The sequence below is a fragment of the Osmerus eperlanus genome, chromosome 13 (assembly GCF_963692335.1).
Source record: "Osmerus eperlanus chromosome 13, fOsmEpe2.1, whole genome shotgun sequence".
Taxonomy (NCBI): Eukaryota; Metazoa; Chordata; class Actinopteri; order Osmeriformes; family Osmeridae; genus Osmerus; species Osmerus eperlanus.
The window spans coordinates 8,383,231-8,409,665 of NC_085030.1; the positions used below are offsets into that span (position 1 = coordinate 8,383,231).

The following is a 26,435-nucleotide window of genomic DNA, read 5'->3' on the forward strand; positions in this document are numbered from 1 at the left end:
TCCCAAATAATAAGACAATAGTTTATTTACCACATCAATCAATAATGTAAAAAGAAGTGGGGGAAATTGGATGAAATATACATAATCACAGTGTCATTACTAAACAAAGTGAACATAAATATTATTCCATCAGTGGTATGATAACTATCTGGTTTACATTATGTACTGGAATATTAGGTCAGCAGATTCCAATCTGACCTCAGGTACTTTTCACATAAAAAAACATACAAATATTTACCTCACACTGAGTCATTTTATCTTGTTTAATTATTTGTCATTATAATTTGGTGCCAGATTTCAAATTCCTAAATCTTTAAAACCGCACTTGTTCAACCAGTTAAATTACTGGTTAAATGTCTCAAGTACAATCCCTATTTAATAAGCTGGTCACACACCAATAACATTCATACGTTCTATTGATGACAATGCAACACTAGGAAACATACAAGAACATATTTAAAACTGCACAGCCAAGTACTCTTCTGGATGACCCCATCAACTTCCACTAAAAAGGAGGGTTGAATTATACCATAATCGCATCTTCAAAATAAACTGGAAGCCTTTGGCCAAAACGGACATTACAGTTCTTCAAAAAGCATTCACTCACAACAAACATTCAAATATGCCTTCTCAGAAGCTCACAGGGCTAACAGTTTGACTCCCTGATCAAACGTTGTGGTCCTGTCTCGCTAACAGAGACTCTCTGTTCTGAGGCGCTCATATCACACATGTAAACTGCTGGGTTGGCAAGTAAATATGGATTTAAGTTTCATCTTTCACTTTCTACTACAAACCAATGCACTTCCATGTTCTTTCACTAATCATTTTTTCAATAGTAGTATCTCAAGGTTTTATTAGGGAATAGAAGTATCGACATTGTGAAGGTAGAGGAAACAAGCTTAAAATATACAAAATAAATTCAATATCCGTTCTATTAATTAACTCTGCCTTTAATCTCTTATTAATTTTGTTTGACTAGATCAATTGAAGCATTTATTTACCGGAATAAATTATCTGGGTCAAAACAGAGGGCCTAATGTGATTATACTAGAGTATCTGTACAAGTAAATAGCACAAACAATTCCTCTGCCTTGCATACAACACAATGAGTAATACACACTCTCCCCGTCAAATAGAATCGGATTAACACAACGTCATTCTCTCTAAAAACCTCCTTTGGAATCCCGTCCCTTTGAGATGTTGGCGTTGCAGAGACGCACATGAGCCTCACAGCCTCTCAGAAGCTGAAATCATTTGGTGCCCCAGTTGGTGTGAAATTAACAGATGTGTGAAAGGCAGAGAAACTAAAGCAGCTCCATCTTCAGTCTCGATAATGAGACTGAGCCACACGTGGCTCCAGCAGCCCTGTAGCCCTGGGGCACCCAATCCCTTTTCCCAGTGAAAGACAAAAAGAGAAGACGAGTAAAGGGGGAGGGCGGGGAGCAGTGTAAAGACTGAATGAAATGCTCATTAATGGTTGGCAACAGGACAAACGGCAGTATAGATAGGAAGGAGATGGGGTCTGACAAGAGAAACTGGAGAGGCAGGATTCCACTTTACAGGTAGATATTCATCAGTGGCCACACAAACCACCTTCAAAGAAAAAGGGAAACTAGCCACAACATGGATGCCATCCTTCATTTCCACCTGACATCGGAACATATTTCACCATATCTACACCTACATACAGTATGTACACTTCAGCAATGGCTTGACTTCTTTTTTTGCTTCTCAAAGTCTCAATGATACAGTAGAAAAAGTGACATTTCCCACTGAACACTCCTGTGCATACAGTTCTGAGTTGCTTTCATGAAGTGAAGTCTAAGGGCTTCTTTGTGGTCGACCTTTGTGAAGTTGCATGTGATAGTGCAGCTTTTTGATAAGGCACTGTTACTAGTGTCTACTATCAACAGCAATCAGGCTCTCTCATACACACCAGGACCCTGGCTAAGTCTGCTTCCATATACTACTGGACACAGGAAGTAGAATGTCTGCAAACAAAATGTTTCCGCTCAACCATCACAGAGCACATTCCCTTTGAGAATATAAAACAATGGAAGTAGGATAAACGAGAGGACATCTTGATATAGATGGGTCAATGAAACAACGCCAGTTTGCAGCAGTATCGGTAGGGTTTCACTTGTGGAAGGAGCTTCTGAGAGATCGGTCTGCTATTTCTGCTTTACCATGTCACTGCCTAATAGTGAACGACATAGACATACTGTTGAACGTCTTACATACAAGTCAAAACATCCTCAGTGTCCATGCCCTCCCTTTGTTATCCCAACCATCCATGAATTGCATAGGGCCTGTACCAGGTACTGGAGAAGCGGAGATCTGACGCATTAGTGTTAATGCTAGAAGACTGACAGGCCCGGAAGGAATAGACATCTGTAAGACTACGTTGGAACAAGCTTTTTTTCACAATAAAAGTCACTTAGCTATATATAGAAAACCAAGACAAAGAAACAGTCGTGCTGACGATCCAAGCGAGCCCATAGGTTGCCATAAGTCACAGGCACCTGGAGATGTCTCGTCTATGGAGTGGTTTGAAGCGTTCTCTCCATTAGTAGTTTTTCATGCAATTCTCAGGGCAGGAGAGATCTGCTGAGGGCCCCACCTCTCCCAATACCACTACTGTCAATCAGGAAGTCTTGCAGTCAGTGAGAAGGGATGGGAGTGGCTTGCTGAACCGTCTCTGTGCATCTGGTGGCATGTAAAATCAGATCATAATAGTCTCTTGTCCACCATTGGTTGGTTGCTCGTCCGTCATCCAGCTCAGATTCTGATTCATGTTCCCTTTAAGACCCACAGACCAGAAAGTGAGAAGACTGCTGGGGCGGGGCTTGGGGAATTCTATGGCCCCTCCCCCAGTTAGTGGGTCTTGTCCTTGACGGCGATGGATGTCTCTACGTCAGTCTCGGGGGAGGCCAGGGGTGGGACTTTGGGAGTAGGTGGCTTCTCCTCCTTGGGGGAGGAGATCTTCTCAGGGGTTTCTGCAATGCTGGGCTTGGTGTCATCAGGAGTGTGCTCGTTGGGGATGAGTGGAGCTGTGGTTTTCTACAGATGAGAAATTGAGCCAATCAGCATCAAGATAAATGGTTACACATTATATCTAGCCTATTGAGTGTTTCCTTCTGCATTGTGGAAGACTGTATGTGTGTTTCCAGAGCGTATGGCCGGGAATAAAATGGCAGCCGTGGAAGGAAAGGGGCAGAACGGTTATGACAGTGAGTCGCAAAGTGCATTAACAGTATCTCTCTCTCTCTCTCTCAAAAAAAACCCTCTTTCAGTTCAGCAGCGCATTATTCTTCTTGCACACCTCATATGCTCTCCCCCACTCTATCCTGGCTCTCTCTGTAATTGATTTAGGCTGTCTTTTATGCATGCTCACTGTACTATACTCAGTGTCTGGCAGGCTGGAACCAGTTTAGTGCCAGACACACAAACAGTGATGAAAAAGAGTATGTGCGTGTGTATATTTTTATAGTGTATGTGTGTGCTTGTGTGTGTATATTCTTATGCATGTGTGTGTGCTTGTGTGGGCTTACTGTGGTTTGTGGGACTGGGTTGCTGCCTTTGGTGGCAGCCTCAGCAGCAGGGACTGTAGGAGCTAATGATTCTTCCTGCATCAGCCCTCTTCTGTCCAAGACACTGGCAATGGAGACAGCACATCAGTCAACACAACACTTTGTTCACCATGACACAGAGGGAGGAGAGAGATTGAGGGAAAGAGCGGGAAGGTCTATAATTGAGATTGGATTAATATTAAACAAAGAGGGAGGAAGACAAAGAGAGAGGGCAGAGAGAGAGGGCAAGAGAGCGAGAGAGATTGAAATGGAGACCGTAGGGAATATTACTTGGGAAAGCATGCTAGCTTGCTACTCCATAAATATTACTGTAGACCTGTCCAGATCTCCTCCAGTATTCATACCTGGGGTATGCAGGGCCACACAGAACCTCACAGCAGTTCTTCATCATGTTCTTGTGGCTGTAGGGGTTCTGCACTCGGTTCTTCCCCGACCATGAGCCTTTGATCTGGACACAGAGAACAGGGACACACTTTGTTAGACAAGGCCTCTAATGTCTTACCCACTCAGCCAGATGCTACCCATGTCCCAGATCTCACACACTGCCTACCAGAAAACCCAACCAACAGGGTGAATTGAATTTCCCTTCTAAAATAGTTTTCTTGTGCTTATACCTTATTCAAATGCTCAGTTCCAATTTTAGATCGCATTCCGACAGGGTTGAACCTGACTATTAATAACATTTGTCAGGGGAATGATTTCTGGTCGAAGTGTAAGCTAGGTGTGTGGTAAGCCTGAAGCATACTAACAAAATATTATTCAAATATTCTTTCGAATGTTAAACATTTCAGAGAAACAATATAAAGCCATTTTCCTATGAAGAATTTCTTAGCACAGTGTGAGTTTTATTACCCGTTAAACACCCAGCCTGGATATTCAGCACACACAGACACACCTGGACGTGACAGAAATAGGCCAGACAATCTAATGGCCTCCGGTTCGACCCTTAGATATAGGTCAACACCAACCCGGGTGGTCTAGACAACCTCTCCTCATCCCTCAAGCCTGCTGCAGCACTAACCCAGCTCCCTCTCTCCACCACCAGCGTTGTTCAATCCTCGAATGTTAGCTATGTAAGGAACATGGAGCCTTGTGAGTTCCCCTGGGACACTGGACCAGTCGTGAGCCTGAAGGTGCCCTCTCCGTCTCCCCTCTCTCCCTCTCTCCTTCTCCCCTCTCCCTCTCTACCCCTCTCTCTCCCATTCTCCCACTCCTCCCCTCTCTCTCCATCACACTAGTGTGTTTGGCAGCAGGCCAAGCCCCTGCAGGTATTGATGTGTCTATTATTAGACCGATCACAGATCTAGATAGCCAGGCTGACAGCCACTGTGCTCCAGAGCAACATTAGCACTGCGTTTTGCTCACCCAGCTTGTTACCACTTAAAACAAGGCTGCAAGCCAGGCGGGGAGAAAGGGGACAATACATTAATCATTACAGTAGAACGTAAGAGAAGAAGAAGAGCTCTGTAGATTTCAGCAGCAACCGCCCACCTACTGCCATCACCATCTTTCTCTACAGACTCTCTGCAGATGAATCAGGGCTAACAAAAGGCACAGATGAATATATATATATATATACACATTCACCCACGTACAGACAAACTTACAGTACACACTGTACTACCCTGGTGTGGCATGCCATGTCAACACATCGTTCTGAGCCTCCCACCACTAACAACAGAAGTGTATGGGCAGTGGAATTTATAATGAACAGGGACATATAGGGAAATATATAGGGAAAAGTGTTAATTCCAATTCTAAGCTGTGTCTCTGAAAAACCTGTAAGATGTTTTAACCATTCATTACATTACAATTGCTTAACTGCACCAAGGGTTGTGCTGTTGCCAAGGCAATCCCTCACTGGCCTTAGAACTGGAGTGTTTACACCAACCCTAAGCAGGAACCTGTTTATCTTTCCAGCCACGTGGACGCCACGCTGGTGCACCTTGACACGCACTCCGACTGAACAGCACTAAGAGCACCTGAGGTAAAGTAGGTACAAGTTCCCTCTGTTACAGCATTCTCATCCTAGTAAGGTTAAGCGCTGGGATTGGTCTACTGCAGTCCATAGGTCATGATGGTATCATAGTTTGGCAGAGTGAGGGAGCGATACTCACGTCCTCATTGGTGGTCTGGTTGAGGGAGATCAGGTAGGTGTGGAAGCCGGTCAGTCCCACCACTGACCACAGGGTGAAGAAACACACCAGCACCTCCAGCACAGTGGGCTCCAGTTAAGGAAACATCGACACAGAGGTGGAGCCTCAATAGAGTCATCTCCTTCCCTTCATGATCTCTGATCAGTAAATGACACTGCAATGGTGAAACTGTTCTGATCTACTTTACAACAGTAAGGTTGAGGAAAGGAACCTATTTAGAAGTATTGGTATTGGCAGGCTGTAGGTTCTCAAGTCCACCTAAAATGGCAGACTACAAACGTCAACAATTGTTTTACACCCAATATGACCGTTCAGGATTGTATTATTCACACTGCACACATAAAACGCGCCTTCAGAGTTACTTGGTGTTTCAAGGCAAAGGATATGTCCCAGGTGTGTCCTTCAGAGTATTCACAAATCCAGAGTCCACTGAGCCTGTGGAGAAAAGAAAAATATTATGAACCTTTCAAAAGAAACACACACACACACACACTTCTGAAAAGACTGTCTTGTTCTTATTCATCTCCCTCTCTCCACACCATTAGTAAGAACCATTAAACTACATTTAAAATGACATTAGAGACATGCCGCAGCCTAAATTAACACCAAAGGTCTGAAGCAAATTATCTTGACTATAAATTGTATTTTTCCCTGGCTCCAGGCCTCCCTCATCTGCTCACTGCTCAGCCTCCCACTGTCTGTCTGGGGGTCTGGAGCACGGAACTGGGAGATGAGAGCACGAGCCTGTCATCCAAGAAGTTATTGGTGCATGACACCACGCTCCACAGAAACCTGCACTCAACCAGGTCTCCATAACATTTCATCAGGAAATCTGTGAAGGTGTGTGTGTGTATGAGATTCCATACAGAGGCGTGGCATCACTCACTGTCATTCTTGTTCTGTCACCTTCCTCTAACTGTCAGTATGTCACAATCTCTCCCAGTCACCTGTCATGTCTTATCCAGAATGTCACCCCCTATCCCAGGATACTCACGTAGCACCACATGGACAATGTCGAAGGTAAAGATGTAGATGGTGAGCAGGGACAGGGACAGGGTGAACAGGTAGAAGTAGCGGTAGTTTCTTTTGCCCACACAGTTGCCCACCCACGGACAGTGATGGTCAAACCGGTCTGGGGAGAGACAGAGAGAAAGAGGTTAAATATGCAATCTGGGACACAGACTGTGTCCCCAAACACAGTCATGTGTTTAGTGTAGGGGACATTTACATTTAGTCATTTAGCAGACGCTCTTATCCAGAGCGACTTACAGTAAGTACAGGGACATTCCCCCCGAGGCAAGTAGGGTGAAGTGCCTTGCCCAAGGACACAACGTCATTTGGCACGGCCGGGAATCGAACTGGCAACCTTCTGATTACTAGCCCGCTTCCCTAACCGCTCAGCCACCTGACTCCCATAGTAGTAAAGTCCAATTACTTTAGTACTTTGAGAATATTACAGTATAAAACTACAGTTTTATATTACTTTTATAATCCACCTTTAAAAAGAGTCATTCTCTGAGGTCATTCTCTAAAAGAAAAGAAAAAAGAGCAGAATGTTTGTGGGTAACAGGAGCCCGTTTCCTGTTGTCTGGTCTAAACATAGTGACCACCGCACCCTCTCCTGACTATCTGAACAAGAGCCAGACTCCTTGGACGAGCTGGGCTTACTGAGGAAGACATCTTGCTTTACACTTGCCTCCAGCACCAGACAACACCCCACACCCAGGATGAGGTTTCACAACACTATTTACCCTGTGAGGCACTGGCACCTAGGTGGGCGCGTCTCTGAATGTTAAGTATGAGGAACAAAACTAAGGGAATTAGTCATTTGTGTAGTCGTACATTGAATGTTGTAGATGCATATAATTGATATAATCCTATAATTGATTTAATCTAAGATAGATATCAAGTTTTGGTGAGTATAGATGTGAGTGGGAAACTAATGGTACAATGACGCTATTGCCACAACAGCCCATTTTGTCCAGGGATTATTTATATTACTGCACATTTTGATATGGGGGAACCAAGTACTCAAGGGGGAAGCAACAATCTTGTAGCACTACAGGCTGAGGCAGGCTGCTGTGTCATGCCGGGTGTGTGGGAAGCAGACTCACTGCAGCAGGTGCATGTACGGCCCACACAGACTGCCCAGTGTTCACTATGACTGAGCAAATATACTCACACTGCCTCCACTGTCTCCTCTCATATCACTGCATTCCTCTTGTGTATGTGTGTGTGTGTGTGTGTACTGTATGTGTATTTCTCAGATGGTCAAACACCATATTAGCAGCCATTTTATACTTCAAATGCGCCCTTCAGTCAGCGCCTGTGGAACCAGTCAGCTAAATGACTGTGGTTCTGCACAGTAGAAATGGTACAGTCATGTCCACGCATCTATCCCCAAAAAACATTCCAAATATGACATGGCTGAAAAGAGACGTTTTTTTACCAAAAAAGTCACTTCACAACAAATTTCTAAAGCTTCTCAACAGATTATAAAGCCAGTTTTCCAAAGCCGTCGAGGAGGGTGAATGTGAGGAGGAAGGGTCACATTCTTACTTTATGAACTACAGCTGCTATTCACTTATGTCTTCGTTCATGAGGGAACACAATTGTACAGTTATATTAACTGTACAATTTTCAACAAATATATCTGGGTCATCAAATCCAACTAACTAGTGGTGATGCGTGGGGGGGGGGGCAAGACTCTTCCTCTCTCTTACCCACACAGTTGTCACAGATGCTGCAGTGAGAGGCTCGGGGGGGCCTGAAGATCTTGCAGGTGTAACAATACTTGAGCTTGACAATCTGGTTGTTGATCTGGACGTTACGGATCCGAGGTGGGGGGCGTTGGCCCGCAGGGACGTTTCCATTGGCTGCCTCTGTGGAAGACAAAGGAAACCACAGACATCAACAACAGACGGCCATTTTGGAACGATTTGACAACGTGTCCGTATCTATACATTTGCATACAGTACAGCTTACGTTTTTCAACAGGAACAGCTCTTCGCTTCTCAAACCCAACATTGCTTTGGCTATAAGACATGGACATTATCTCCTGTCTTAAATCATCTCCACACAGTGGCAAATCCTCATTTATCAAGTGTTGTCATGTAATCAAGGGTTACGCAGGGGAAGGAATTCAGCCTCCATCTATGAGACCAGCACACACTCAGGGTCTTAACCCAGGCTTGAGCCCCTGGGGAAGGGCAGCAGAGTGGGCTGATCTACAGCAGCACGCTGGGAGACGGAGGCCACAAAGGCAAGGAGAAGATGAAGGGTTTGGGAAGCGCACACATTAATCAGAGCTGCTGAACCTTGAGAATGTCAGAGATTGGCACAGACGCCTCAGCCAAAGGTCCTCAGCAGGCGGCGCTAGTTTTTTTTTTACGATGATCTGTTATTATAGCAAGGCTGTAAATATTATTCATTAGCCAGGATTAGTAAGCGGGAGATATGTCTTGCTGTGTCAGAGTGTGACATGCCTGCTTATCTGCAGGTTTAACATGAGTGGGGTGCTGGACATAATAATGGAATATATATGTATGTTCTCAGGGCAATAAGTACCAGTATAGGTAAGGAGGGAGCTCACAGCCTTTAACAAAATCATATATTTACTGTTTGAAATAAAAGCCCTATCCAACTACAGCAGCTGCAAAGTAAGCCCCTGGACCTTAGCACCAGTAGGGCAGGACCTCTTCATGAAGCCATGAGGTACACAAGTGATGTTCATGCCACATTCCCTGATAGGAAATGTAAAGATCAATACAGCTCACGACAAAACAGTGGACAGAAGAGATTAACTCTGTGACGAATGCAGTATCAAAAGATACAATTACCAAGTATTAATAGTAATAGTAGTAAGTATTTTTTGCAGCAGTAGCAGCATTCTGAGCGAAACAATGAACAATAAATAAATGAACAATCTGTCTCTTGTGGGGAATGAGTCTACTCTCCAGGGGAGCTGGTCTTCCTCATGTAATCCAGGAGTAGGTCTCTCCTCCTATTAGCATTCCTCTGGGGGCCAGCCGCTAAAAGGCTAAAGTGACGAAGCATCGGACCTGGAGTGTGTGTGTGTGGGGGTGTGTGTGTGTGGGGGGGTGTCTTAATAAACTAACCATTTTCTAAAACACAGCCCCAATACCAGCCTCCTCAGCACAAACCCTTTTAGATGGTGTCTAGGGCTCAACTACACTCCCCCTTAATACCCTCCACCCAAATATCCACATCTGACTAAAGACTATAGTGTCTGTGTTCTCTCTAGATCAAGCCCAGCCTGTACTAGGTTAACCATTAGCATAAATCTCAACCAGGCTTTCCTGGAGTGAGTGAGTCAGAGCAGTGACGAGCAGAAAGCCGTTTCCTCAGAGGACCACCTGCACTAGCCCTAATTTCCGGACCCCCTCAGTCATCTAGAGAGGCGATGTGACCGCTCTTCCCACCCACGCCCCTCATCCCTAATGAGAGAGGGGACAGGGGACAAGTGAAGGGCATCGTGAATCTTCCCCACGACAACAGAGCACAAGCTGCACACTGAGCAGCCTGGCAGAGGGGGGTGGGGGTGGGGAGGTTGGGGGGTGACGGGAGTGGGAGATGAGGAAATGGATGTGGGGGGAGGGAGGGAGGGAGGCGAGGAAGGGGAGGGAGATTGGGCTGTGGCAAAGCAGCAGACTGCAGATAGGGTGTTTTCATCCAGCGAAGAGAACAGGGACTGAAAGGCCCCACTAGGGGCAGTCATCTCAACCACACCCTAGTTCATACATCCAAAAGCAGGCAGGCAGGGTATGTTGAGTCTGGACAAACATCAAGGTAGGTCACTAAGGACTAAACTAGGAGAGAATATAAGTGGGTTTTGGCTGTGGCTTCATTATTAATACATAGGCTCTGTCGTCTGGGTAATGAGAAATGCAGGATGCATCGCCGGAAGGCAATCCTAACAACTTTAGGTATGGCGCGGACACTTTGGATTGGAGGAGAAAATTTAGAACAATGGCGGTGGGGGGGGGGGGCACATTCAGCACAGAATACACGAATGAGGGGACACAACCGAAAGCAAAGGAAAGGAAAGCATTATATGAATAAACCAGCAGGCCGGGGCTGTCTATACACTGCTCAACACCGCCAGGCTCTGCAGTATTCATGTCCACCAAATGATTTTCACTTCACTTTCCCCTTTCCTACACAGAAGAGCGAGGTGGGGGTCAGCTTCTGGGATGACACTGGCTAGGATGAGTCACACAGTAGGACTGGAGGGGGGGGGGGGTTCTTGTAAAAGTCGATAGCCCGGGAGTGTCATTTTGTACGGATAGCAATCTAAAAAAGACGGATGGGTGAACTGACCTATCTCCATCTCGATGAAGGTGGCCTCCTCCGGCAGGGCTCGCGACAGGACGCCAGGGTCGCTGAAGCTGGTCCTCAGCAGCATGGCCATGACAAAGAGGAAGAGCAGGGCGGCAAACACAGGGATAGCAGGAGACAGGTGGATGGCCAGGTACGGACACCTGCAGGAGGAGAGGGGAGAGGCAAGGTTAAGAAATAGTATGTCTGTCCACAAAGTCAGAGACTACCTAAAGGAAACAGAGCTTGGTACAGCATAGGTTAACATACTTTCATGTAGCTATAAACTAGTGGCAGCAATTCTGTTTCAAGGCCAAACCTCATCCAATTTTGAATTAGAGAGAAAATTATAGCGTTGTGCCCACAATTTCACACCCGCACTAAACAACCTCAATCTGATATAAAATGAACATATTTCATCAAAAAAAGCCAATCTAAATTCTCTTCACGACAGCGGAAAATAAGCCTGCAGAGATAACCACCACAACATGAGAGCAAAACACCCTCAACGAATTCACACGAGAGACCTTCCTCGAACCGTCAACACAAGTGCAGCCCTACATAGTGGTGAAGCTGAGCACCGTCAGAGTGCTGCTTGGTAGAAGGTCAGTGTAAAACACTGTTGGAGTGCTCGCTCTGCCCTTCCCTGAAGGCCCCTCTACAGCCATGCCGCTGAGGCCACGGTGCCCATGAGTAAACACACACAGGGGGCGGCCATGTTTACTTGTGCCACACATTGCCCCTCCAGAGGGCAGGGACACATTAGCACGAGTCCAGCTGGCACACAGGCAGTCCTGCAATGCCCTCTCCCTGGTCAGGGAGGTGGGCAGTGGAGTGCTGCAGCAAAATTGGCAACACAGGTCTTTGCATGAGGATATTAATAGACAAGGCTTCACTGCTCTGCATCCCTTATGGAGATATCCCACATCCATAATGCATGAATTATGTCATGTATGACTACAGTTTTTGATCTCACCATGCAACATCCTGCACATGTCCATGTGAGGATTACACGGTAGACCAAGGCCTGCCTGCTCAGCTGACTTCATGCAGTATGCAGGATTCGGGGACAGTCTAACTAACAGGGTACTTTAAAATTAGTTATGTAAAAACAAGAAAAAATTGTACCAAGCGTGGTACTTAAACTTGGGTCATATATATCTTCAGGTTCCAACTTACTTACTAATACATGACACAGTGAGTGGAAATATCCAGAACGGTTGGAAACAATACAGTACGCCTCAACTGTGAGCCCACACAGTGGGAAACAAAGTGGACCTGTTTTTGTCTCTCTCTACAGATTAGACTGGTGTGTCTGCATATTTGTGCTCGGGCTAAACAATGGCCCTCTACCTGCTGGACAGGTCTGATCACTTACCCTCAGCAGAGCTCCCGCTATCTAATGGAAAAAGTGAGCAGAGTTCAAATCAATAAACATTTCCACTAGTCCCAGTCCTGAGATGAATGCCCAGAGCTCACTCAGTTTGTTACTGCAGAGACAGCAGAGGACAGACAGTCAATTCAGAGAGAGACAGAGGCAGACAGGCAGGTAGTCAGGCAGCTCAGCCCAAGCCAGCAGTCTGTTGATGATGCGTAGTCGCAGCCCTCATGACTGGTAAGCATTCTAGGCACACTTCGTCATCACTTCCCATCAAGGCTCCATCCTTCCTGGACACCACTCCAGGGTGGTACTCCCACCTTGTGAGTCCATCAATCAACGAAAGATGAGCTAAACATCTTGAAGATTTAAGCAGGGACTTTTTTTTTCTTTTTCCATTTAGTGAACTCAGTTTTCATCAACAGTGCTATCAATCACATTCCGACCTGGCACTCCTTATCAGGATCCAAGTTCAGTTTAGTGTTGACTGCTGTAGCGGGGTTTGCTCGTTTAAGATTAGCAATACTTAATTTATAATAAAGTATGTAGTTCTTGTGGGCACCACCTCTTATTGTTAAAGGGATAGAGGAAACCTTATTGAATAATATTTAAATAATAGCCTTCGTAATAATCAGTCTAATCTTGAGTCGTGAATTCTATGAAAGTAGAGCAGATCAGATAACGTGAGTGATACGCGAATATTATACACAATGATTTATTTAGGAGAATGTAATTATAATGAACAAATACCAGATAAGTTATGGGTTAGTCAGAGTAGTACAGTGGCTGGATGCAAATGAGGGCGAGCAACACAATGGCTGTGTAGAGCGCGTGTAAAGGGGGGAGGGAGAGAGAGAGAGAGGGGTAGGCCTTTGTGGGAACAATGGACGAGCAAGGGCAACAAACTTAGCAAGGGTAAAGCTAACTCATTTGTAAAATACAATCAAACATCAACAATTTAATCACAACATGCCAATATGTCACAGGTAAGAAATATTGCAAATCGTAGTTACTTTTGTCGGTTTGAAGAAAGGTAGAGTCAATGGTTTCGTTATCGTCCAACGAAAATAGAACAACGGAATCTTTGGCCAAAGTTCCGGGCGCTCAGTGAATTTGCAGGTTGAGAGGAATAGTTTAGAAATGTAGCTAGCACTTCAGTTTAATCCTACGAACAAGCGGGGGTGATTGTACGTTTGGGGGTTTTATACTCCAAAGGAAAAGGGGGGGTCCCCGTGAAGGTGACCTCTTTCATTGGTCAGTTTCCCCCCACCTGGGCGTCGTCCTGAGATCTGCCTAGGTGTGAAGTGGCTGTACCTTTTGAGTTCCGTTATTTCAACTGTCCATGGAATGCTCAAACTTCAGAATATAACAATACAACATTTGTAAATGGTTTTGTTAGTATGGTACAATCATTTTGATATCAAGATTGGCTGACTTAACTATACTTGAAGGGAAGTTATAATCAAACCTCAATTAAACAACATTCTAAGTAAATGGGAAAAACACACATTATAACACATCAACTACTGTCATTGAAATAGTGTCCATGAGCCATGTAGTCCTTGAGAATATGTTTGTAAATCCTTTTAAGAAAGCTCTTCCTTGTAAATCCTTTGTCTGATACTGTGGGCCGTGTGGCCTCTGTATCTGACCCCATGCTGGGTCAGAAGCTTTGAAGCTTCTCCTCTGGGAGAAGGACAAAGGGGGAAGACCCTTTCCTTGTCGGGGGTAGGAGAAGGTGTGATGGTACCGTGCTTTGTCTGTGGACTGTGCTACATATCCCCCTGCTGGCAACGTCCGATGATTCGACGTCGTCGGGCTGTTGGCACGTAAGAAGAGCAGAGAACAGACAAACACGACAGTACGATAGCATTTCTACTGGACACATTGGCATGAGTGGACTCTAAACAATGTAGGAATCAATGGGGCTAACTTGGGTCCTATTACTAAATTTCTCTGGGCTAAGGTTCTATGCCTAAAAATGAAAGGAAATAAAAGGAAAAAGGAAAGGGAAAGAAAGGAGAAAGATTAAAATAAAATAAAATGATAGGAGTGGGAGTGGGCTTTGACTTCCTGGAGTCATAAACCTCATTTGTCAGGGGCCAGGGTAGTTTGGTTATGAGGCGTTGTAGCCTATTATTTTGACAGTACCTCAAGGTCATTCATGTTGGGTTTTCTGGTAACAGATTAAAAATGTTGATAGATTGGTGGAGCCATATTTGTCTCATGACAGTATTTTCCTATTATTTTTGGTTTAAAGGAACATTCATTCTTGAACTTTGAGGCATTTTGGCTAAGGCACCTGTTGTGCACTTGTTTCGTCAGCAGTTTGACAGGGTCAGGTTGCTGGTATAAGGCCAGGCCAGGCCTCTGTGCATGGCCTGTTGTCCCCGCGAGTAGTGATGGTTTCTTCCGGGGTTGTGCCAGCTTGTTGCAGCTGGGGTGTTTCTTCTGAGATGCTTGGTGGCCATAGTAGGTCTTCCTACTTTCTGCACTCTCATCCAGTTGGCATCATATGACTTCTTTTGGACCTGTGATGCTTCTCGTCGCAGGTGGGTTTCTGATGGCACCCGACGGTCATGGCGTTGTGTTGATTTTGTTTGAATCTTGTGTCTTGATGGGTGAGTGGCGTAGCTCTGGGGCGGTCTGGAGCGGCCATCTAACTCATGGATTCGGTCCTCTTCTGAGAGATGTGGATCAGACGTGGAATCTCCCCCCCCTTCCACTGTGAAGACTGTGTTCTGGGCTTCAGGGTGAGGCAGTGGATAGGGCTTCTCGACGTTTGTCCACATCTGGTTTCGTTTGAAGTCAATGAGGGGTTCCAGTCTGTTGAGTAGATCGTGTCCAATCAGCAGCTTTTCGGTCTCAAGCGGTGAGACATGGATGGGGTGGATTAGGGACATTTCCCCAAACGTTAGCTTCAAGTACAGCGTCTCTGTGACTGGAGCTTTGTTCTGGGTGAAGCTTGTGATGTTGAATTCACTATCTTCACTTTTAATCCATCTTCTGTTTGACCTGGCTATTCATTTTAGCTGAGCGGCCAAGGTGGGTGCAATCAGGCAGATTTCTGCACCCGTGTCCAGCAATCCTTCGCAGGGCACTTCATCTTCAAGTGTGATGGGGACATAGCTTCGGTTAGCTCTTCCTTTTCTGGAAAGCTCACCCAGAAATGTGTGTAACTGTGGGGCTTGTTTGTGTGTTGTTGTTTCTGGAGGTCGTCTTCTTGTGGGTTTGTGGTGTTTTTGGGTCTTCTTCCTTTTCTTCCATCCAATGGGGAGCATTTGAGGTGTGTTTTCCGTGTTGGGGCCTTCTAGTCATGCTGGTTCTGACGGATGTCGTCCAGGGCTGTTGTGTTCGTTTTGGTACGGTGTGGGTCTTGTTGAGTGGTTTCGTGTTTTATAGGAATGGTGCTTGTAGGCGGGTCTGGGTTCATAGGGTCTCTGGAGTTCTCTTCCTTCCAGTTGTAGGTGTGAATCTGATTCCACCGCATAGACGTTTGAGTCTGGAGCTCGGTTGTTGTTCGCCCATGATTTATATGCCATGTCCCTCAGCTGCAGAGCCGTCATGGTTTCCTGGTTCGCGAAGGTCGTCATGAAGGGTTTTATGGATTGGGAGAGGTTGTTGATGAACACTGACTTGAACATGGGAGTTTCTTCTCCTCCGGGTTGGTTTTCTGTTGCGAAATAGGCTTTCCGGAGCCTCTCATAGAATGTCTTTGGGTTTTCGTTGGCCTTTTGTTTTGTGTGCAGGGCGAAAGTGCAGCAGGAGCCTTTACTTTCTGAGTGCCAAGCCTTGAGGGTCCGGCAAGCCATGTCATAGCTGTGGCGTTCTCCAGCAGGTTGCCTGTCAAGCAGGGCTCTGATTGAGCTGGAAGAGGTGTTCTTCAACAGGTACAGCTTGTCCGCGTCTGTAGCTGTAGGCAGGCGTTCGAGATTAGAGTTCAGTTGTTCTAGATACATCTCAATGCTCTGAGTGGGATTGTCTGGATCGAACTTCTCTATGTTCCTGCTAATTTTCAATAGCAGATCTAGTGACACTGCTGGTGGCAGGTCATGCATTTCCCATGCATTTTGTGGATAGGCTGAACGTGAGGGTTCATCATGGTCATCCCATCTGTTTGGGGCTGTGGTCTGACCGCGACGTTCAGGTTGGAATTGTAGCTCCATTTTCTGGTCATACAGTCTTCTGCTCTGCTGTTCCACATCTTCTGTTCTCCTCATCCTTCGTGGATTCGTGTCAGCTTGGTACAGAGATTGGCTGGGAGGGGATGTATCCCTATATGGTCTTCTTGTTTCGTATTCTGAGTGGAGCGGTTCTTCAGGTGATTGCAGCTGTCTTGGGTTTTGGTTTCTTGAATGCCGATCTACTTCTCTGTCGTCTCTTCCCCACCTTCGGTTGGTGTTAGGGTCTTCTGTGGACTGGATTGTGGCGTTCGCCTTGTTCAGCTTACGAATGGTAGATAGCAGTTCAGTTCTTGTTTCCTGTAACTCCTCCTTCATTGTCTCCCTGTCAGCTGTGATGTGTGAGAGATCTTGGTCCAGGTGTTGGAATTTTGTGTAGAGAGTGTGCAATTCTTCTTTTTGGTGGTCGTAGTCTGCTACTTTTTCATTAGCTTCATCCAACATCTTAATAGTGTTTTCCATGAGGGCGGTTGAGTCCTTTTTGCTTTTCTGAACCCCCTGCATTTCTTCTTTTAGGTCTCCCAGTTCCGTAGCGAGTTCCTTGTTCTCCTGTTGAAGTGTTTCCCGGATATCTCGTTCAGTTTCTTTCGCCTTGAGGGCATCCCTGAGGGTTGTTTTCTGTTCCATTAGCTGTTGTCTAGCTCTATCCAGTTCTCCAGTCAGGTCACTGGTTTCTTGTTCCATTAGCTCCCGTCGGTCCTGTTCCTTTTCTTTTTCTTTGAGGGCATCTTTGAGGGCATCTTTGAGGGCATCTTTTTCCATTAGTTGTGTCTTAGCTCTTTTCAGTTCAACAGCCAGGTTGCTGGTTTCCTGTTCCAATCGTTTCCTCTGCTCTTGTTCTCTTTGTGCCGCCTTGGTAGCATCCTCTCGATCTTGAAGAGCTTGTGCCCATTGTGTTTTGACATCTGCAATTGATAACCTGAGTTGTGCAGCATAGTTAAGACCGAGGCTGGATATGCATTTGATGGTTTGGGGTTTGTCCAATATTTGGCCCACATTTTGTGCGACAACTTCATGCGTCTTCTTGGTGATCTCTTCGAAAGGTAGTCCGGTCAGAGTTTCCACATATCCTGGGTTTTCTTTCCTGGATAGGTAGACCATCAGTTTCTCAGCTTCCGTGAGGTGAGACATGTTTGGTTCGGCTACTGGAAGTTATTAACACAATGCTATTGTGATAATGTTGATAGGCACTTTAGTTTTGTAGTGGTTCTTTTTTTTTGGCAGCAATATATATACTTTTCTTTTCCTTTTTTTTTTTGTTTACCAACTTAATATTAAAATTAAAATCAGAAGTTAATATTCAAAGATTAACAATCAAAAACTGAGATTAATATTCAGAAATTAAAATCAATATTAAAGTCACCATCAAGGATCAAAGATTCAGAAAATAAATAAAATTGTTTACCAAATTAATATTAAGGTTAAAATCAGAAGTCAATATTCAAAGATTAACAATCAAAAACTGAGATTAATATCCAGAAATTAAAATTAATATTAAAGTCACCACCCAGGATCAAAGATTAAAAAAATTGTTTATCAAATCAATACTAAAATTAAAATCAGAAGTTAATATTCAAAGATTAACAATCAAAAACTGAGATTAATATTCAGAAATTAAAATTAATATTAAAGTCACCTTCCAGGATCAAAGATTCAAACAAATTATTTATTCTTTTAGGCCTATATTAAATCTTAATTTCAGTAATCTTGTTATAGTATCTATAAACGATTAGAGAATTTAGATTGAGTAGCTGTTGATTTGTTTTAGCCTAAACTGGACTGAGAAAGTACAATGTATTTAAATACTATAGCACATTAAGTTAGCCGGTTTAGCTTGTAGAATCAAACAGATAATGAACTAAATTGTTGCTGCATCTATAATGTAGCTTTAAATTGGGCAAGGGTTTTACATTCACCTCGAATTGAATGCGAAACAGTGAAGCTTCTTTTCGAAAAGCTAGTTTATCAATTTCGGAATTGTTTAACAATATTGTGGCAGTACAGGCTGCGTTGTTCGGCTACTTCCAAACAAAAGTCCTTTTGGACTGATCGCAGATAGAGTGGGCAAACTAAAAATAATACACTTTACGTTTAATTATTATTTAGCGATTGTTGTTAAAGTTGTATATTGATGAGGGATAAATAGGATTACAGTTCAGTATGGTCAACAACGCCGATATTCTGACAACTTCCACTTTTAAGTGCGCGGAATGAAAATCAAATTACAGGTCTTTGTTCACGAAAGGTAACTATTTCCGGTTAAGCAACAATAAAGGTCCTTAAATAAGCAGCTTCTCCTGTCTCAATAATTATTTTACTGTTACTTTACTGATTCTAGAGGTTGAGTGTTTACATTAATGTTGAATTACATGCAAAACAAAGTGAAGCTTTTTCCGAAAAGCTAAGTTAATCAATTTACCAATTGTTTAACAAGGTAGAAGCATATAGCTTAATGTAGAGAGCTGCGTAGTCTCCTTCAAAATCAAAGTCCTTTTGGACTGATCAATGTCTGTTATCTACCTCTAACTAGACAATGGCAACTTATCAGTTGCTTGGTTGATTTACTCAACCCAAATGGCCAACACTACTATAATACACCTTTCCGAAGCGTGTATGGTACCAAAATAGTAGTGTTGTGACTCTATAAAAAGGATCTTATGCCTTCATGTAGAAGCGCCGCCTTTGTTTCACAAGATGAAATGAGACGGGTCGCAGTGTCACTGCGCACGCGCGTACCTCCGCTCAAGTCTAGCTTTTCCGAAGCTAGTTAGCTACACACAAATAGCCAATTGTTCACGACAAAGCCAATTCAATGAGTACACAGCACAGTATTCAAACAGTGTTTAAAACCGTAGCTATCTGGGGGAATAGTTAAATCAACGGAGCGTTAATTTAACCAAAAGGGTGGGAGGGTGGGTTTCAGACGGAAAATGTATCTCCGTTATAGATCGCTCATTTCAATCTGTTTCAAAGCCTATCACGGGGCTCCAATATGTAAAGGGGGGAGGGAGAGAGAGAGAGAGGGGTAGGCCTTTGTGGGAACAATGGACGAGCAAGGGCAACAAACTTAGCAAGGGTAAAGCTAACTCATTTGTAAAATACAATCAAACATCAACAATTTAATCACAACATGCCAATATGTCACAGGTAAGAAATATTGCAAATCGTAGTTACTTTTGTCGGTTTGAAGAAAGGTAGAGTCAATGGTTTCGTTATCGTCCAACGAAAATAGAACAACGGAATCTTTGGCCAAAGTTCCGGGCGCTCAGTGAATTTGCAGGTTGAGAGGAATAGTTTAGAAATGTAGCTAGCACTTCAGTTTAATCCTACGAACAAGCGGGGGTGATTGTACGTTTGGGGGTTTTATACTCCAAAGGAAAAGGGGGGGTCCCCGTGAAGGTGACCTCTTTCATTGGTCAGTTTCCCCCCACCTGGGCGTCGTCCTGAGATCTGCCTAGGTGTGAAGTGGCTGTACCTTTTGAGTTCCGTTATTTCAACTGTCCATGGAATGCTCAAACTTCAGAATATAACAATACAACATTTGTAAATGGTTTTGTTAGTATGGTACAATCATTTTGATATCAAGATTGGCTGACTTAACTATACTTGAAGGGAAGTTATAATCAAACCTCAATTAAACAACATTCTAAGTAAATGGGAAAAACACACATTATAACACATCAACTACTGTCATTGAAATAGTGTCCATGAGCCATGTAGTCCTTGAGAATATGTTTGTAAATCCTTTTAAGAAAGCTCTTCCTTGTAAATCCTTTGTCTGATACTGTGGGCCGTGTGGCCTCTGTATCTGACCCCATGCTGGGTCAGAAGCTTTGAAGCTTCTCCTCTGGGAGAAGGACAAAGGGGGAAGACCCTTTCCTTGTCGGGGGTAGGAGAAGGTGTGATGGTACCGTGCTTTGTCTGTGGACTGTGCTACACTGCCGGGAGAGAAATTATTGATATGATAGTTTCAGCTCATTTTCCACAGTGATTATTACTCTGTTGAGTAGGCTATACCTTCTCCAGCCCTTATGCTGGTGTCATAATGGCCCATTCTTCTGTGTACACAGAGCAGAGATATAGCTTGGCTAACATTTCCTATGCAAAGGCCATTCTCCCACCGCATCTACCAGGAAGGGATAATAGGTAAACTGCAGTGTGTGAGGTTCACTGTAAACTCCCTTCCCAACAAAGAGTGGGGTGAATTTGCAGTCTGGACTTTGACCCATGACACTTTAGTCTGAACGCAACAGCAACTGTAGTTTAGAGGCCTCAGAAATGATCAATTTAGCAACAAAACAGCTAAACCTCAGAGCAGGATCACCAGGGGAGAGACATGAAATGCCTTCATGATTCCTGACATTTTGCTTTTGCTCAGCATTTCATTTCATCTCTATTAATACTTAACATCCGGCTTCAGCCGCTGGAGACATGCGTTTCACTACAAATGAATTATGCACTTGCTGTGCCGGTAGATCTACAGCGCACAGAGCCTGTGAAAACATCTCTCTTTCATGAGGACATCAGCCTAGCTCCTCTTTCTAGGGCACTGCAGACAAGCTAACACAATATACTACATTTGCCCTCCCTCTCTCCTCCACACGGCCACAGGAAATGATTCCATAAATTGACTCCGCTCTGAACGTTGTGATCAGAGTCTTGCTGATCCCTTCGGCGCAGACATCTCCAACGCCAGCTGTTGTCCTCTGACCTGCAGGCCATTTACTGACTCATGCCAGGACCAGTAGCTGTAGCCTGCAGACGACACAGCGCAGAGCAGACACACACTTTGAAACCATTAGATTAATCCACACACCAAGGGTGCAGATCAGAGTGGATACATTAAAAGCCACAGAGAGCTCAAACATTATAATCTGTGAGCATCAAATCTGCTATGCCATCTGAATTATGTAAAGGGTAATATTCCACTGCAGGGGGCAGAAAGTTCATTTAAAAGAGCTGAAAGATTGGAGCTTTGTAGCAACAAAAAAAAAAGAAATGTCCAACAGAATCCTTTAACTGGAATTCCTGAAACTGACCGGAAGATCCATTGACGTTAGGATAATAATTTGATTGCACAACATGAAATTGCACACCAGTAACCACAGGGAGAAGAGAAGACCATGGGCTTCTAGAAGAGAAAAAAAATCCATAAGCACAAAATAACCCACTACAGTGCCATCCCAACCTGCAAATTGAGCAGACACTAAAACGTTAGGCCTTGTATGTCCACAGTGGTTGAAAACACCTGTGTTCCAGCCCTTAGAAGGTGACATCATCCATACAGAAGCAGTCTCCTGGGGTCCAGTGACACACAGCTTCCAATACCAAGAAATGGAATAAGGGAGCAACATGTATCCTCATTCATACACAAACCCAGTTATTGCAGAACATTTTAATTTGTTCAATTGTGAAAAAAACTGCTCAGCTTTTAGTGAACAAAGACTAATACTTGTCGATAATGAAGATCCGGTGTTTATTTTTTTTATTTTTTTTACCAGAACATAAATCAGCCTCTTGACTGAGAGATTGGCTGGAGGGGGTGGGGTCTGACTGGCCAGTCCATGAGATGGATGCCAGGGGGTCTCTGGGGTCTGTCACTAGATCTGCTCTGGCCACCGTCACACTGCAAGATCAGCGCTCTGCACTGCGCATCGCCTCCTCCCTCCTTACACTCAGGAGATATCTGACAGGATGAGGGGGGCCGCTGTGATGGTGGCAATAGTTTCCCTCACCGCCCCTTTAACCTTTCATCTGCTGAAGCTATGGATGCAGCCCCATGCACAAAACAATTGACACACACACACACACAAATGTGCATGTGTACTCCTCTTGTTTTTCTCAGTTACACACAGACCCCAGCCTCACAGTGTCCTGGGTTAAACACAAACAACACACTGGCTATGTGTGCCAGGCACAGGCTTCTTCCCTGCTCCACAGAACGCTGTTATTCTCATTCTAACACAATCAAATACACACACACACGACTCTGTTAGCAGGTGACCAGTTCCATGGAGAGTACATCTGAACCCAGTACTGTACCAGCCAAGTCTTCTCAGAGCCAGAGGCTTCCATTCAAATCACTTAATGTTCACTGTAACACATCTCTACACATCCCACTAAAAGCAATAGAACACTGTTACTGAACACTAAGGAGGCAGCAAGCTCACATAGAAGGGATGCATTCCTCCAATCTTCTGAACCAATGATAAACGGAGCAAAGGCTTTGTCACATCTTACATTGTCTTTGGTAAAACCTAATTGGCCACTTATTTGCCTACTTTCCACTCATTTCCGCAACTTAGTTTAGTTTCTATTTAGAGAACCCCCCCCTAGTCTGAAATGCTGATGGCTAATGATAAGATGTTTTGCCAGTTGTTCATGGAGTGTGGCCAGTCTGCCAACCAGAACAGCCAGCGCTCTGTTCTCTAGCTACTGGCAGTCTTCACTCATCCCAGTCTCGTTAGTAATTAACAAAGTTTCCTGTTTGGTGATTCTGGTGTATCATCTCAACAGACACAGACCATCATGAGCACAATGGTGTTTCTTTCTTGGTGTTTACAGTCCTTTTTGTGCCGGCTTGTCTTCTCCAAGGATACAAGCTGTTAAGTCGGTAAGATTGTTACTAAATAAGGATTTTCCAACTCATGCCTGATACAACAAACTATAACAGACACCCTTGTGTCTAACATCTGCACATCTGTGTTTTTAGCACTTGGAATCAATACAACTGTTAGGCAGAGACTCATATGAAACCTTCAAAACCTTTTTCCCCTCTCCGTCCAGATTGCCATTACTCTGTCAGAGGTCTGAATCAGATACAGCTCAAATTGCCCCCTAATGGAGAGTTTAAAGTTACCCCCTCCCCTGTTTACCAGCTCAATCTCCATCTTAATATCCTTCCCCCATGAGGGATAATTATGGGCAACTGTAATATGAACATAGCGTGCTAACGACCCTCCATCCATTAGTCACTGCTGGGCCTCTTCCAAGCTCAGGCGGTTTAGCTGAGAGCAGCACCAGGCTGGTCTCTCTCTACCCAGCTGAACAACGCAGCCTTCTGTCATGGCTCAGACGAGCACAGGCAGCCATAGAGGGAAGGGCAGCCAGAGACGGGATATAGATGGAGCGAGCGGAGGCCAGGGAGAGAAGGGTAGACAGGCCAGAGGACTCAAGGGAGCAACAGAATCTATGGGTGATTTCAGCACTGTTCATCCTCTAGACTGGTTGATTACAACAGGCCTAGTAGCAGGGGACTAGCACCATAGCCTGTCCTGTGCAGTCACTTGACTGGATTTTTAAATGTTGTTGTGGTTTGATAATGATCAGGACTACTACAGGATGTGACTGTCGAACTATGACAATAGGTTGTCCCTCAGGGACATGTTTCAGAGCCCCTGGATTTTAGTCATTTAGCAGACGCTCTTATCCAGAGCGACTTGGATAGTGATTACACCTCATGTTGTAAATGGATCATCAACGCACTGCATGCTCATAAACCCCCAACTGATGAGGCCTCTATACTCTTCATGAATCAGGGATCACAGGTCCAAACAACCAGGTGAAACTGCACCTACACCCACTAGTGATTACTGTCCAGATCTTGCAATATTGGGTTGAGATAAGAGATATGCTGAGAAGGCCCATTTTGCTGGACAATAGTAGAAGGCAATAAAATATTTAAGAGGTAGTCTTTGGTCAATAACAGTTCCCTTCCCACTCAAGCACTCAGTCATTGATTTTTGTCAGAAGAAATCTTTGGATGTGGGATTTAAACACAACATGCTGGATTTATATGGAGCAAAGACAGTGTAGTAGCCTTTAGGCATTGGCTTAGAGATCCAAATCAATTCACCAGATATAGGCATGCGCCCACCACATATGGGACAAACAGCAAATCATGTCAGAAAACAGCAGCCTACACAATAAAAGCATAGGATTTGATTCAGGCCTGGTGAACATTATTCAGTACATGACAATTATTTTTCAATTATAGCCTACGCGTAAAATGTAAATTGTGCTACATCTGCTCACTATACTTACTCGAATGCAAAGAACAGAGAGCAGGTGCCGACGATGAGAAACATGGTTAGATAGAACACGCCTTTCTGCCGTGCCATCATCACTCGTCCGTCGCAACAGAAAGTATTTTTGCCAGGAAGCTTTTCCCATTTTCGCACCTTCCGTGATATCATTACCGCCGACATTGTGATAATTATTCAACAGTCCAGCTCATTAAATTAGGTCCATAGGCCACCGCTAGTCAGGCCCAATTAGCCTACAATATTTTCCCCGCGTTTTAAAATGAAAATTGGTCCATTTGCATGTGTCAAGCGTTCATAAGCTATTCACCCACTCCATTTGGCGTACAATCAATTTGTTGATGTGGGCTATAACCTACTGCTTCTTTTTAAAATGTGGTAGCCTGGATCACTACTTCACTGTTGGGCGCAATCAACAAGCAACACATTCGTTGACAACAATAAATGGTTTAGGTATAAATCCCTTGTGTCTCTAAAAGAATATGGTTGTTAAGCCTATTTTTCTGTAGAAGTGTCGTATATATATTGAAAATGCATCAATCCATATTTTCTGCGATCAAAGTTGTCTTCTCAGTGCCCCACCTCCTTCCAGTGCCAGAGGACACCCATAGCCTACTAGATAAGAAACACAATCAAGATCCTTGTTTGTCCCTTGAACACAGCACTGTGTCTAAATGTTATCCAAATGCTTGCGGCAGATCCTCTCGGCCCGGAGGGTAAGAATCCAATGTTGGTTCTGTTGGCATCGGAAGAGTGGACCTTGACCGGTTGACATTCATATCATCCTCACACACCGTAAATGTTCAGGAACACGCTCTGCAATATACTCCCCGTCATTTGAGTGAAGTTGGTATTATTGTGCTATGTAAACGGCTCAATACTTTATATTGACAATATCTCAACGACCTAAATATATATTTTTTAAATGTCCTAGTCTAAATTGTAAGGTGTTGCCTCTATTCGCTGTGCTGGTTTCCCGCAGGATGCGAGGCTAGCTCGTTTAATCAATGGGAGAATGAAACACGCCTAGATTGAAACGTTTTTATCTTAAAGGGCCAGAACAGGTGAATAAGCTCTATGAACAAAGGAACCTTGATCTGCAGGACTTGTTTGAAAGACTTTTCTTTCAATCGTTTCTATTAAAACAACCCAATTCAAGACTATAACCCTAAATAGCCTACATAATTCCGAGGAACACTGACTCACAAAGGTCGTTGGTGGTTGAATGTTCTTGTATCAATCCAATGACTCATTGTGATTTTAACAATCGCAAATCTAGGAATAGTGATTGGAGCTGCATCTCTTAATTCAAGAATATTGTGATGACAAAATCATACAATATCTACCTGATGTGCAAATTTAAGACAAAGAGACATACTAGCCCCTCATAAATGTTACGAACAGTGAATTTGCTTATCCTAACACCATACTGTGAGGCAAGAGAGTCATCAGACATCGGTCTCTAATAGCACATCACCAGGGCCATCGGGTAGGGCTGTGAGGATCATAAATGAACTAGAGGAGGGGAGGGAGGGGAAGGGAGGAATGAGGAGAATGAGGAGAGGGAAAAGATGAGTGAAGGGATGTTAGGGAAATATGGGGAGTAGGGGAGGAATGAGAAGGAAGAGATGGAGATGAAAAGACAGATGGAGGAAAGAAGAGGGAGAGGAAGACAGGAGGGAGGGGCAGACATCCTCCAATCTGTGTCCTGCCGGAAGGTGTGGACCGGAGGCAGTAGACGGGCAGAGGAA

The 26,435-nt window shown here is 44.3% G+C and overlaps 1 protein-coding gene across 1 annotated transcript; it reads right to left on the minus strand.

The window, feature by feature from the left end:
- Positions 1-2: 2 nt before the first annotated feature.
- Positions 3-25,677, minus strand: zdhhc9 (zinc finger DHHC-type palmitoyltransferase 9). Its single transcript, XM_062476514.1, has 9 exons — positions 24,686-25,677; positions 11,087-11,247; positions 8,470-8,628; positions 6,741-6,878; positions 6,133-6,181; positions 5,708-5,810; positions 3,935-4,038; positions 3,552-3,654; positions 3-3,060 (listed from the first exon to the last, which is right to left on the minus strand). The coding sequence occupies exons 1-9, from the start codon at positions 24,847-24,849 to the stop codon at positions 2,875-2,877; spliced, it is 1,167 nt and encodes a 388-aa protein (XP_062332498.1). The 5' UTR covers positions 24,850-25,677; the 3' UTR covers positions 3-2,874.
- Positions 25,678-26,435: the final 758 nt, after the last annotated feature.

Bases quoted from the DNA above. Each gene is read 5' to 3' on its own strand.
- zdhhc9 (XM_062476514.1), bottom strand. From the start codon at position 24,849: ATGTCGGCGGTAATGATATCACGGAAGGTGCGAAAATGGGAAAAGCTT. The intron at 8,629-11,086 runs GTCAGTTCACCC...TGTCTTCCACAG, and splicing joins CTTCATCGAGATGGAGATAG to AGGCAGCCAATGGAAACGTC. The intron at 5,811-6,132 runs ATATCCTTTGCC...ACTGGAGCCCAC, and splicing joins CTGAAGGACACACCTGGGAC to TGTGCTGGAGGTGCTGGTGT.